The 14,738-nt window shown below is 45.0% G+C and overlaps 1 protein-coding gene across 4 annotated transcripts in view; it reads right to left on the bottom strand.

Annotated features, from left to right (window-relative positions):
- Positions 1-14,738, bottom strand: part of phf6 (PHD finger protein 6) — a 121,189-nt gene that overhangs the window by 24,113 nt on the left and 82,338 nt on the right. For all 4 annotated transcript variants that reach the window (XM_070882930.1, XM_070882933.1, XM_070882932.1 and 1 more), the window contains exons 7-9: positions 12,262-12,405; positions 10,701-10,805; positions 9,135-9,268 (exon numbers count right to left, since the gene is read on the bottom strand). In XM_070882930.1, the coding sequence (XP_070739031.1) occupies positions 9,135-9,268; positions 10,701-10,805; positions 12,262-12,405 (383 nt within the window). The remainder of the gene's footprint in view (positions 1-9,134; positions 9,269-10,700; positions 10,806-12,261; positions 12,406-14,738) is intronic.

Here is a 14,738-nt window from a genome sequence, read left to right as displayed (position 1 = left end):
CCCCGCATAGCCCCTTGACTATCCACTGTTGAGATACTAGAAATAGTGGATGCATTGGTGGTCATTTTCCAACATTCTAAAGACTCGATCAGTTCCTATGGATTGGAGGGTAGCTAATGTAACCCCACTTTTTAAAAGAGGGAGAGAGAAAACAGGGAATTATAGACCGGTTAGCCTGACATCGGTAGTGGGGAAAATGTTGGAATCAATTATCAAAGATGTAATAGCAGCGCTTTTGGAAAGCAGTGACAGGATTGGTCCAAGTCAGCATGGATTTATGAAAGGGAAATCATGCTTGACAAATCTTCTGGAATTTTTTTGAGGATGTAACTAGTTGAGTGGACAAGGGAGAACCAGTGGATGTGGTGTATTCGGACTTTCAAAAGGCTTTTGACAAGGTCCCACATAAGAGATTAGTGTGCAAAATCAAAGCACATGGTATTGGGGGTGATGTGGATAGAGAACTGGTTGGCAGAGAGGAAGCAAAGAGTAGGAATAAACAGGTCCTTTTCAGAATGGCAGGCAGTGACTAGTGGGGTACCGCAAGGTTCAGTGCTGGGACCCCAGCTATTTACAATATACATTAATGATTTAGACAAAGGAATGGACTGTAATATCTCCAAGTTTGCAGATGACTCGAAGCTGGGTGGAAGTGTGAGCTGTGAGGAGGATGCTAAGAGGTTGCAGGGTGATTTGGACAGGTTAGGTGAGTGGGCAAATGCAGGGCAGATGCAGTATAATGTAGATGAATGAGAGGTTATCCACTTTGGTGGCAAAAACACGAAGGCAGAATATTATCTGAATGGTGACAGATTAGGGAAAGGGGAGGTGCAACGAGACCTGGGTGTCATGGTACATCAGTCATTGAAAGTTGGCTTGCAGGTACAGCAGGCAGTGAAGGCGGCAAATGGTATGTTGGCCTTCATAGCTACGGGATTTGAATATAGGAGCAGGGAGGTCTTACTGCAGTTGCACAGGGCCTTGGTGAGGCCACACCTTGAATATTTTTGCTATTGAGGGAGAGCAGCGAAGGTTCACCAGACTGATTCCCGGGATGGCAGGACTGACATATGAAGAAAGACTGGATCGACCAGGCTTATATTCACTGGAATTTAGAAGAATGAGAGGGGATCTCATCGAAACATATAAAATTCTGACGGGATTGGACAGGTTAGATGCAGGAAGAATGTTCCCGATATTGGGGAAGTCCAGAACCAGGGGTCCTAGTCTAAGGATAAGGGGTAAGCCATTTAGGACTGAGATGAGGAAAAACTTCTTCACTCAGAGAATTGTGAACCTGTGGAATTCTCTACCACAGTAAGTTGTTGAGGCCAGTTCGTCAAATATATTCAGAAGGGAATTAGATGTGGCCCTTACAGCTAAAGGGATCAAGGGGTATGGAGAGAAAACAGGAATGGGGTACTGAATTTGTATGATCAGCCGTGGTCATATTGATTGGTGGTGCAGACTCGAAGGGCTGAATGGCCAACTACTGCACCAATTTTCTTTGTTTCTATAATCCTTTAGAAGAACCTTCTCATCTGTCCTATCTACGTCGTTGGTACCGATGTGGACGACAACTGGATCTTACCCCTTCCCACTCCAAGTTCCTCTCCAGCCGTTATCGCTGGCAGACTGGAAAACCGCAAATTTAATGCCCCTATTTAAAAAAGGCAGACAAAAAGCAGGAAACTATAGACCAGTTAGCCTAACATCTGTGGTTGAGAAAATGCTGGAGTCCATTATTAAGGAAACAGTAGCGGGACATCGAGGAACGGGAGTCGGAGGCCTATAAAAGGCCCGCGAGTTCGAGAGGCGGGAGATCGAGGAGGTAGCTGGTGCTGGGGCAGAAGGTAAACAAAGAAGTAGAAAGAAATCGAAAGGTGACATCACAGCCAAGGGGGTAACTGATTGATGAGTAGTTTTTCTTTTTCTTTTCCTTTATTAGTAGGTAACCTTTATCATTGTTGTTGCCAAATTAAGTTAATCTAGGGGTTAAGTCATGGCAGGAGAGGTCGGACACGTGTCATGCTCCTCCTGTGCTATGTGGGAACTCAGGGATGCTTCCGGTGTCCCTGATGACGTCACGTGCGGGAAGTGTATCCTGCTGCAGCTCCTGACAGACCGCATTGCGGCACTGGAGCTGCGGGTGGATTCACTCTGGAGCATCCGCGATGCTGAGGATGCTGTGAATAGCACGTTTAGTGAGTTGGTCAGACAGACAGATAGGGAATGGGTGGCCAACAGGAAGAGCAGCGGAAGGAAGGTAGTACAGGGGTCCCCTGCGGTCATCCCCCTCCAAAACAGAGACAACGTTATGGGTACTGTTGGGGGGGGGGGGGGGGGGTGGAGGTGGAGGGGGACAGGAAAAAGAGGGGGAGAGCGATAGTGTAGGGGATTCTATTGTAAGGGGAATAGACAGACGTTCCTGCGGCCGCAATCGAGACTCCAGGATGGTATGTTGCCTCCTTGGCACAAGGGTCAAGAATGTCTCGGAACGGTTGCAGGACATTTTGGAAGGGGAGGGTGAACAGTCAGTTGTCATGGTGCATATAGGTACCAATAATATAAGTAAAAAACAGGATGAGGTCCTACAAGCTGAATTTAGGGAGCTAGGAGTTAAATTTAAAAAGTAGGACCTCAAAGGTAGTAATCTCAGGATTGCTACCAGTGTCACATGCTAGTCAGAGTTGGAACTGCAGGATAGCTCAGATGAATACATGGCTTGAGGAGTGGTGCAGAAGGGAGGGATTCAAATTCCTGGGACATTGGAACCAGTTCTGGGAGAGGTGGGACCAGTACAAACCGGACGGTCTGCACCTGGGCAGGATCGGAACCAATGTCCTCGGGGGAGTGTTTGCTAGTGTTGTTGGGGAGGGATTAAACTAATATGGCAGGGGAATAGGAACCTATGCAGGGAGACAGAGGGAAGTAGAATGGGGGCAGAAGCAAAAGATAGAAAGAAGAAAAGTAAAAGTGGCGGGCAGAGAAACCCAAGGCAAAAATCAAAAAGGGCCAACATCACAGCAAAATTCTAAAAGGGCAAAGGGTGTTAAAAAGACAAACCTGAAGACTCTGTGCCTCAATGCGAGGAGTATTTGTAATAAGGTGAACGAATTAACTGCACAGGCAGCAATTAATGAATATGATATAATTGGCATCATGGAGACATGGCTCCAGGGTGACCAAGGCTGGGAATTCAACATCCAGGGGTATTCAACATTCAGGAAGGATAGACAGAAAGGAAAAGGAGGTGGTGTAGCGTTCCTGGTTAAAGAGGAAATTGACGCAATAGTAAGGAAGGACAATGGCTTGGATGATGTGGAATCTGTATGGGTGGACCTGCGGAACACCAAAGGGCAGAAAACACTAGTGGGAGTTGTGTACAGACCACCAAACAGTAGTAGTGAGGTTGAGGACAGCATCAAACAAGAAATTAGGGATGTGTGCAATAAAGGTATCGCAGTTATCATGGGCGACTTTAATCTACATATAGATTGGGCTAACCAAACTGGTAGCAATACGGTGGAGGATGATTTCCTGGAGTGTATTAGAGATGGTTTTCTAGAACAATATGTTGAGGAACCAACTAGAGGGCTGGCCATCCGAGACTGGGTGATGTGTAATGAGAAAGAACTAATTAGCAATCTTGTTGTGCGAGGCCCCTTGGGGAAGAGTGACCATATGGTAGAATTCTTTATTAAGATGGAGAGTGACAGTTAATTCAGAGACTAGGGTCCTGAACTTAAAGAAAGGTAACTTCGATAGTATGAGATGTGAATTGTCTAGAAATAGTGGATGCGTTGACAGTCATTTTCCAACATTCCATTGACTCTGGATCAGTTCCTATGGAGTGGAGGGTAGCCAATGTAACCCCACTTTTTAAAAAAGGAGGGAGAGAGAAAACAGGGAATTATAGACCGGTCAGCCTGACATCGGTAGTGGGTAAAATGATGGAATCAATTATTAAGGATGTCATAGCAGTGCATTTGGAAAGAGGTGACATGATAGGTCCAAGTCAGCATGGATTTGTGAAAGGGAAATCATGCTTGACAAATCTTCTGGAATTTTTTGAGGATGTTTCCAGTAGAGTGGATAAGGGAGAACCAGTTGATGTGGTATATTTGGACTTTCAGAAGGCGTTCGACAAGGTCCCACACAAGAGATTGATGTGCAAAGTTAGAGCACATGGGATTGGGGGTAGTGTACTGACATGGATTGAGAACTGGTTGTCAGACAGGAAGCAAAGAGTAGGAGTAAATGGGTACTTTTCAGAATGGCAGGCAGTGACTAGTGGGGTACCGCAAGGTTCTGTGCTGGGGCCCCAGCTGTTTACACTGTACATTAATGATTTAGATGAGGGGATTAAATGTAGTATCTCCAAATTTGCGGATGACACTAAGTTGGGTGGCAGTGTGAGCTGCAAGGAGGATGCTGTGAGGCTGCAGAGCGACTTGGATAGGTTAGGTGAGTGGGCAAATGCATGGCAGATGAAGTATAATGTGGATAAATGTGAGGTTATCCACTTTGGTGGTAAAAACAGAGAGACAGACTATTATCTGAATGGTGACAGATTAGGAAAAGGGGAGGTGCAAAGAGACCTGGGTGTCATGGTACATCAGTCATTGAAGGTTGGCATGCAGGTGCAGCAGGCGGTTAAGAAAGCAAATGGCATGTTGGCCTTCATAGCAAGGGGATTTGAGTACAGGGGCAGGGAGGTGTTGCTACAGTTGTACAGGGCATTGGTGAGGCCACACCTGGAGTATTGTGTACAGTTTTGGTCTCCTAACCTGAGGAAGGACATTCTTGCTATTGAGGGAGTGCAGCGAAGGTTCACCAGACTGATTCCCGGGATGGCGGGACTGACCTATCAAGAAAGACTGGATCAACTGGGCTTGTATTCACTGGAGTTCAGAAGAATGAGAGGGGACCTCATAGAAACATATAAAATTCTGACGGGGTTAGACAGGTTAGATGCAGGAAGAATGTTCCCAATGTTGGGGAAGTCCAGAACCAGGGGTCACAGTCTAAGGATAAGGGGTAAGCCATTTAGGACCGAGATGCGGAGGAACTTCTTCACCCAGAGAGTGGTGAACCTGTGGAATTCTCTACCACAGAAAGTTGTTGAGGCCAATTCACTAAATATATTCAAAAAGGAGTTAGATGAGGTCCTTACTGCTAGGGGGATCAAGGGGTATGGCGAGAAAGCAGGAATGGGGTACTGAAGTTGAATGTTCAGCCATGAACTCATTGAATGGCGGTGCAGGCTAGAAGGGCCGAATGGCCTACTCCTGCACCTATTTTCTATGTTTCTATGTAATAGGGTGGCAAATAAGACTTAAAGGGTTGATGGTGGATAGGCAATGGCAAACATTTAAAATGGATGAACTTCAACAATTATACATCCCTGTCTGGAGTAAAAATAAAACAGGGAGGGTAGCTCAACCGTGGCGAACAAGGGAAATTTAGGATAGTGTTAAATCCAAGGAAGAAGCATATAAATTGGCCAGAAAAAGCAGCAAACCGGAGGACTGGGAGAATTTTATAATATAGCAGAGGACAAAGAGTTCAATTAGGAAGAGGAAAATAGAGTAGAGTATGAGAGGAAGCTTGTTGGGAACATAAAAACTGACTGCCAAAGCTTCAATAGATATGTGAAGAGAAAAAGATTAGTGAAAACAAACATAGGTCCCTTGCAGTCAGACTCAGGTGAATTCATAATGGGGAACAAACAAATGGTGGACCAGTTAAACAAGCACTTTGGTACTGTCTTCACAAAGGAAGACACAAATGACCTTCCAGAAATACTAGGGGACCGAGGGTCTAGTGAGAAGGAGGAACTGAAGGATATCTTTATTAGGCAGGCAATTGTGTTAGGGAAATGGATGGGATTGAAAGCTGATAAATCCCCGGGGCCTGATAGTCTGCATCCCAGAGTACTTAAGGAAGTGGCCCTAGAAATAGTGGATGCATTGGTGATCATTTTCCAACAGTCTATCGACTCTGGATCAGTTCCTACGGACTGGAGGGTAGCTAATGTAACACCACTTTTTAAACAAAGGAGGGAGAGACAACGGGTAATTATAGACCGGTTAGCCTGACATCAATATGGGGAAAATGTTGGAATCAATTATTAAAGATGAAATAGCAGCGCATTTGGAAAGCAGTGACAGGATCGGTCCAAGTCAGCATGGATTTATGAAAGGGAAATCATGTTTGACAAATCTTCTGGAAATTTTTGAGGATGTAACTAGTAGAGTGGACAAGGGAGAACCAGTGAATGTGGTGTATTTGGACTTTCAAAAGGCTTTTGACAATGTCCCACATAAGAGATTGGTGTGCAAAATTAAAGCACATGGTATTGGGGTAATGTACTGACGTGGATAGAGAACTGGTTGGCAGACAGGAAGCAGAGAGTCAGGATAAACGGGTCCTTTTCAGAATGGCAGGCAGCATCCAGTGGGGTACCGCAAGGCTCAGTGCTGGGATCCCAGCTATTTACAATATACATTAATGATTTAGATTAAGGAATTGTGTGCAATATCTCCAAGTTTGCAGATGACACTAAGCTGGGTGGCGGTGTGAGCTGTGAGGAGGACGCTAAAAGGCTGCAGGTTAGGTGAGTGGGCAAATGCAGGGCAGATGCAGTATAACGTGGAAAAATGAGAGGTTAATGACTTTGGGGGCAAAAATACAAAGGTAGATTATCTGAATGGCGGCAGATTAGGAAAAGGGGAAGTGCAACGAGATCTGGGTGTCATGGTACATCAGTCATTGAAAGTTGGCATGCAGGTACAGCAGGCGGTGAAGAAGTCAAATGGTATGTTGGCCTTCATAGCTACGGGATTTGAGTATCGGAGCAGGGAGGTCTTACTGCAGTTGTACAGGGCCTTGGTGAGGCCTCACCTGGAATATTGTGTTCAGTTTTGGTCTCCTAATCTGACGAAGGACGTTCTTGTTATTGAGGGAGTGCAGCGAAGGTTCACCAGACTGATTCCTGGGATGGTTGGACTGACATATGAGGAGAGACTGGATCGACTGGGCCTGTATTCACTGGAGTTTAGAAGGATGAGAGGGGATCCCTGGACAGGTTGGATGCAGGAAGAATGTTCCCGATGTTGGGGAAGTTCAGAACCAGGGGACACAGTCTAAGGATAAGGGGTAAGCTATTTAGGACTGAGATGAGGAGAAAATTCTTCACTCAGAGAGTTGTTAACCTGTGGAATTCGCTACCGCAGAGACTTGATGATGCCAGTTCATTGGATATATTCAAGAGGGAGTTAGATATGGCCCTTACGGCTCAAGGGATCAAGGAGCATGGAGAGAAAGCAGGAAAGGCGTACTGAGGTGAATGATCAGCCATGATCTTATTGAATGGTGGTGCAGGCTCGAAGGGCCGAATGGCCCACTCCTGCATCTATTTTCTATGTTTCTATTTGGAAAAGCATGATTCAATCAAGCAGAGTCAGCATGGTTTTATGAAAGGGAAATCATGTTTGACAAATTTTCTGGAGTGCTTTGAGGATGTAATGAGCAGGGTGGATAAGGGGGAACGAGTTGATTTGGGGTATTTGAATTTCCAGAAGGCATTCGATAAGGGGCCACATAAGAGGTTACTGCACAAGGTAAAAGCTCACGGGGTTATGGGTAATATATTAACATGTATAGAGGATTGGTTAACTAACAGAAAACAGAGATTGGGATAAATGGGTCATTTTCCGGCTGGTAAACAGTGACTAGTTGGGTGCCGCAGGGATCAGTGCTGGGACCTCAACTATTTACAATCGATATTAATGACTTGGATGAAGGGACCAAGTGTAATGTAGCCAAGTTTGCTGATGATACAAAGATGGGTGGGAAAGCAAATTGTGAGGACACAAAAAATCTGCAAAGGGATATAGACAGGCAAAATTTGGCAGATGGAGTATAATGTGGGAAACTGTGAAGTTATCCACTTTTGGCAGAAATAATAGAAAAGCAAATTATAATTTAAATGGAGAAAAATTGCAAAGTGAGACCTGGGGTTCCTGGTGCATGAAACACAAAGTGAGTATGCAGGTACAGCAAGTAATCAGGAAGGCAAATGGAATGTTGTCCTTTATTGCAAGGGGGATGGAGTATAAAAGCAGAGAAGTCCTGTTACAAATGTACAGGGTATTGGTGAGGCCACACTTGGAGTACTACTGCGTACAGTTTTGGTCTCTGTATTTAAGGAACAATATACTTGCATTGGAGGCTGTTCAGAGAAGGTTCACTGGGTTGATTCCGGAGATGAGGGGGTTGACTTATGAAGATAGGTTGAGTAGGTTGGGCCTATACTCATTGGAGTTCAGAAGAATGAGGTGTGATCTCGTTGAAACTTATAAGATAATGAGGGGGCTTGACAAGGTGGATGCAGAGAGGATATTTCCACTTATAGGGGAAACTAAAACTCGGGGACATAGTCTCAGAATAAGGGTTCTCTCATTTAAAACTGAGATGAGGAGGAATTTCTTCTCTGAGGGTTGTAAATCTATGGAATTCTCTGCCCCAGAGAGCTGTGGAGGCTGGGTCATTGAATATACTTAAGGCAGAGATAGATAGATTTTTGAGCGATAAGGGAGTAAAGGGTTATGGGGAGCGAGCGGGTAAGTGGAGCTGAGTCCATGATCGTATTGAATGGCAAAGCAGGCTCGAGGGGCCGAATGGCCTACTTCTCTGCTCCTATTTCTTATATTCTTAGTGACACACACACGGCAGAAAACAATGGGAATGCAGAGAGACACACGGCAGCAGCCAATGAGAATGCAGAGACACACGGCAGAAAACAATGGGAATGCAGAGAGACACACGGCAGCAGCCAATGAGAATGCAGAGACACACAGCCGCAACCAATGGGAATGCAGAGACACACAGCAGCAACCAATGGGAATGCAGACACACACAGAGCAGCAGCCAGTGAGAATGCACGTAGAGACACGCACAGCAGCAGCCAATGGTAATGCAGTGATACACGGCAGCGACCAATGGGAATGGGAAAAGCCCAGGCACCTGGATACTAATGCACAAACCAATAAAAGGGAAGTACAGCCTTAGAAAAGATCAAAATGGGAAAATAATGAGGATAAATAACCATTAATGGTTGAGTTCAGTACCTGTAGATCCCGCGGTCAAGATTCTCAATGAATTTGGCACTATCTTCAACTGCACAGTGGTAATGGTAAGTCTTGATGCAAGCTTTAATTTCACAGCCAATGGTTGCACCTATTTGACTGCATAATGTACATTTCTGAAATTTAGCAAAACAAATGAGTTATGAAAATAAATCATTGTAGTGCTGATCACTACAAAAAGAACTTGCTTCTAAGCTTCTCCCCCATTTCTACCACACCTCCAGAGACAGCCCCCTAAAGTGACCCACCAATCAACTAAACTGCTGCCCCCAGTACAGCAGGCTCGGATCATGTCATGCTGACTGAATTGCTGGCATTTGTGCAAATAGTTATTCTATAATCTAATAAACTGTGTGTAATGCTAAAATACATTGGAAGCAAATCATTTTGATTACATGCTTGAAGGGGATGAAATTGCAGGGCAATGGGGAAAGAGCAGGGCAGTGGGATTAATTGAATAGCTCTTATAAAGAGCTAGCACAGGCCCGATGGGCCAAATAGCCTCCTTCGGTACTGTATGGTTCTATGCTTATGCCCCATTATTACCAACACAAGCAGCAGCATGATCTGTGTCCGCTCAGAATAAAATACACTGAACACTGGCTCGACGGGCTGAATGGCCTCCTTCTGTGCTGTAACCATTCTATGATTTGAGGGATAAGGGAATAAAGGGTTATGGGGAGCGGGCAGGGAAGTGGAGCTGAGTCCATGATCAGATCAGCCATAATCGTATTGAATGCTGGAGCAGGCTCGAGGGGCCGTATGGCTGACTCCTACTCCTATTTTTTATGATTCTATATCATCATTATCGGCAGTCCCTCAAAGCGAGGATGACTTGCTTCCATGCCAAAAAGGGATGAGTGCACAGGTGCTTCAATGAAAGACCCAATATTCCAGATCCCGAACTACAACTTGGAGGGTGGAAGATGCCTCTGCTTCGACTTTTTTAAAATGTGGTGACCGTTGCACACTTCCCACCACACGGGCTTGACAGAGCTAGGTCTTGGTCCAGTGGCAAGGATTACCCAAGACGACTGGAGATCAGCTCTGCTGCATCAACCGAGCGCAGACACATATAGCAGTGTGGGCTGGCTCGTGCTGCCCCTGGGCCCTCGCCTCTCCTGGGCCCCAGTCACTTCCTTCTACAAACTCTTGCCGCTCCTTCTCCCCTCCTGCTGTGCCTGCCTGCAATGCAATCAGCGACCTCATGTCGCCCTCCTGCAGTGGTATGCCGCAGCACGCTGTTCCCTCTGATGGTCTTCCAGACCGGGACCATGCCATATTCCAGGCCGGGCTGCTGCATGCTACTCCCTCTAATGCAGCCTTTCAATCACAGTAAATCCTCTTCAATTCTATAACGTGTATTTGGATCATGTCCAAGAAATGAAGATGCAGTAATCAAACGCAGTTATTAATAATTTGTTGGTCAATGAAAAATACAAGATTTGATAATTACATTTAAAATGTTGGCTGAACAGAAACCAAGGCAACTAGTCAGATTATTAGTTCACATTACAAGTTTTGTACAAACTGCATTAAGATACAAACCATTCTTTTTCCCCTTTTGATTTCTTGAATGACTGTTTTAATATCAAAATCACCAAAATCTTTTCTCGATGAAGTTGTGAGTTGGACAGTACCAGAAGAAAATAGCTGAAATTAAAAACAAAAAGGTTATTAAACTATTGTGCCGTATACAGCTATGTTTAACTAAAGATCGTTGGGTTTGGAGGGTAACAGACCCATGTTTTATAGATTGCTAAAGTGCTTTTAGCTCTCGAGCAGCTTTCACAAGCAGTGGCATGAATCAAGTTGAAAATACAATGAAATAAAACACTTTGAGCCAACAGTTAAAGCTCTCACACCCATCACTGACGGGAAACCCACCTCTCGACAGGAAGCAGTTTGATAACACATTTCACCAGACTACACAAAATGAGAGATGGACAAAGTACTGTAAATGGACAAACTGTATCAACCATTAGCGTCAGGAATATTTCCACCATATGTAGATTTAAACCAAACCCAGGGACCGAAGTTGAGAGTGAAACCAAATTTATTTCCAAAAATTCTATTATGGAAGTTGGGTAGGATTGTAAATGTGGCAAGACATTTAAATAAATACTCGAGGATTTCCCGTAGCAGCTCAACACAACACTGACTCACCCATTACTGGCACAGTAAATGCACTGCAGCAATCCACACCATGACTGACTAGCTACAAATATCAGAACATAATACGAGCAGGAGTAGGCCATATGGCCCCTTGAGCCTGCTCCACCATTTAATACAATCATGGCTGATCTGATCATGGACTCAGCCCCATTTCCCCGCCCAATATCAGAGCACACACTGCGACTTTACAAAACATGCCAGTAATTGCAATTCTCATTTTGCCAAAAATCTGTTTTTTTTTTTACATAATAGATACTTTGCTCCTCACTCTGTAGAATTACACTTGCTCGAGATACAAGTAAAGTGTAATCCTTAAAATTGAAGTTGCTTTATTTGAATGATCTGATCTAGAAATGAAAACAGACTCTCGTTGAAAATTGGTTGGTTAATTCAAACGAATGGGTCCCGAGCAGTGAAATCTGCTGCTTAGCTCAAAGCAACCCTGTGATAACCATCAGCTGCCCTGCCTCCCCCACCTCACTGCACTGGATTGGACCAGTAACTGGGGACAAGGCCCTTTGAGCAAAAAGTTGACAGCACGGCTAGCCAGAAGTACCAGATTCCCACCACGGGGCCAAGTGGTTTTCTCTGGGATTTTCCCTGATCTGCATTCAGCATGGTGACATTTCTTTGAGTTAATCAGAAACACCCGAATTTTCCACTATGGACAAATTTAATGTACCACTCTACCCACTTAACATGCGGCATGCTTTAGGCAAAAACTAATGATGTGAATAGAGCCAGGTACAAATCTGGTCTCAAGACTTGCAAATCCACCATATACAATCAAGCCTCAAACACCAATAGGACAGCAGGTGCGGGGGAACCTGGATATCTTGATAGAAAGGATGGTTCCAAAATACATCAGAGCTCATGCAATATCCTGGCAGTGCCTATCCCCCGAAGTGTTTCCAACACCGTGCATCCGCCTTACCATGCATTTGTAATGTGCTGCAACCTTTTTCGCGTTTGACGTGTGAAGTTTCCCTCTGGTCTCATTTTCTTCGTCACCAGCATGACAGAATCCGCACTTTGGCCCTGTGATCGTGGGACTGCTGCAGTGAGGAGAGTGCTCCCTCTGCAAAGGTAAATGAACATACAAAATAAAATCAAAGGCAAGAATTGTCTGCAACAGCATAAAGGGAAGAAAACATTTGATTTATTGCTGAACTAATTGCAACATGGGGTTCAGACGGCATCAGACATTACAACATTCTATGCCTAGATCAATAATACATGCTTGTGGGCACTTCCTGTTCTTGCTACTCTCCTTCCTGGTGTCATATTTCGGTTACACTTTGCATGACAGCATTGCCCATTAGAAATTCCTGTGTGTTTTTATAATGGAAAAGGCCCACGTGAACTGCTCAGTCTGTGCGATGTGGCTAGTGGCTTCCGACAATTCACAAAATACTTTAACTACCATTTTAAGAACGTAAGAACGAGTAGAAGAATTTTGGTCTCCTTACCGAAGGAAGGATATACTTGCCTGAGAGGGAGTGCAACAAAGGCTCACTTCACTGATTCCGCGGATAAGAGGGCTGAGCTGTGAGGAGAGTTTGAGTATATTCTCTGAAGTTTAGATGAATGAGGTGTGATCTACTGAAAAAATAAAATTCTTAAGAGGGCTCGACAGGGTAGATGCAGAGAGGCTGTTTCCCTGGGCTCGAGAGTCTAGAACCAGGGGTCACAATCTCAGGATAAGAGGTCTGCCGTTTAGGATGGAGATTCACTCAGAGGGTGATGAATCTTTGGAATTCTCTGCCCCAGAGAGCTGTGGAGGTTCAGTCCAAGTATATTCAAGGCTGAGAGCGATAGATTTTTCGGCACTAAGAGAATCAAGAAATATCAGGATATTGTGAGAAAGTGCTAGATGGCCTACTCCTGCTCCTATTTCTTATTAATTTTTTTAACTTTTAGCCAACTTTTAAATTTAAACAATTTGGGAGAACTCTTAAAACTTACATTTTAGACTCTCAACCGAAATACTTTTAAACATCTATTATTAACTTACATCTTTGACTTAACAACTTTTAGAATCATTTTAAATTGGGAATCTTTTATAATCTATTATTGATTTACATCTTAGATTTTTAACAACTCTCAGAAACTTCTTAAAACGTTTTAACTCTTAGAAACTTTTGAAATAAATTGGGAATCTTTATCAACTTTCAAAATAACTTTGAAAGTCACCTTCCTAATGCTTGCCCCCCAACCTAGCCTCGGGCCATATTCCATCAACGGCGCTACCCGGCGCCGAGCTTGCGGCTAACACTTCACCGTAGGCAATTAGACTTATCGAGCTGTGCCTCGTCTCCAGTTGTCTTGGACCCCCTTGCCACCGGACCAAGACCTTGTTCAGCTGAGCCCGTGTGGTTGCCGGTGTGCAGCGGCCATAGTTGCCCGGGAACTCAGACGTTTTGACATTGACATCGCCGCCCAAAGTGAGACCCGGCAGGCTGGGGAAGGCCAGTTGAAGGAACATGGTGGAGGTTACACCTTCTTCTGGAAAGGGAAACCAGAGGCAGGACGCCGCCTTCATGGCTTTGCCGTCAAGAATGAGCTGGTCGACCGCCTCAAAGACTCCCCCCTGTGGGGTCAACGAACGCCTCATGATTCTCCGTATTACCTTATCGCAGAACCAATGTGCCACAGTCATCAGTGTGTACACCCCTACAGTCGATGCAACGGATGAGGCTAAAGAGGGATTTTATTCCAACCTCGAGAAATCCCTGTCCGGTGTCTCCACAGGTGACAAATTGATCCTCCTGGGTGATTTTAAATGCCAGGTTTGGCAAAGACACAGCCCTCTGGGGAGGCGTGATTGGCAGAGAGGGGTTATGGAATGCAAATTCCAGCGGTACCCGACTCTTGACAAAATGTCTAGAACATGAGCTCATTACCAACACTCTGTTCTGCCAGAGGGACAAATACAAGGCATCGTAGCAACACCTTCGCTCCAAACACTGGCACCTGCTTGACTATGTCATCATCCAGGGTTTTGTGCACCACCCGCGCTATGACAGGAGCTGATGACTGCAGGACAGACCACCGCCGAATCCGATACATTATCAACATTAACATTGCCCCAAAGCAGAGGAGACAGCAGAAGCACTTCTGCAAAAAAGTTAATTCTGGGGCACTTAGAGACCCAGCTAAGAAAGCCCTTTACAGTCAGCGCCAATCTGGTGTGCCTTGATGACCCTGAGATGCTGAATCCCCACAGCGCTTGGTCTGCCCTCCAGGCTCTATAACCAGTGCCTGTGAAGAGACACTTGGTCACTCAACCAGAAAATATCAGGACTGGTTTGATGAAAATGATCAGGAGATCGAAGAACTAATAGGTCGCAAGCGCAAAGCATTTCTGAGCCTCAAGCAACAGCCCAACTCGGGAGCTGCAAAACAACATCA

Source organism: Pristiophorus japonicus, chromosome 6 (genome assembly GCF_044704955.1).
Source record: "Pristiophorus japonicus isolate sPriJap1 chromosome 6, sPriJap1.hap1, whole genome shotgun sequence".
Classification (NCBI taxonomy): domain Eukaryota; kingdom Metazoa; phylum Chordata; class Chondrichthyes; family Pristiophoridae; genus Pristiophorus; species Pristiophorus japonicus.
Note: the sequence above shows the minus strand (reverse complement) of the source record. Positions and strands in the feature narration are given on the sequence as shown.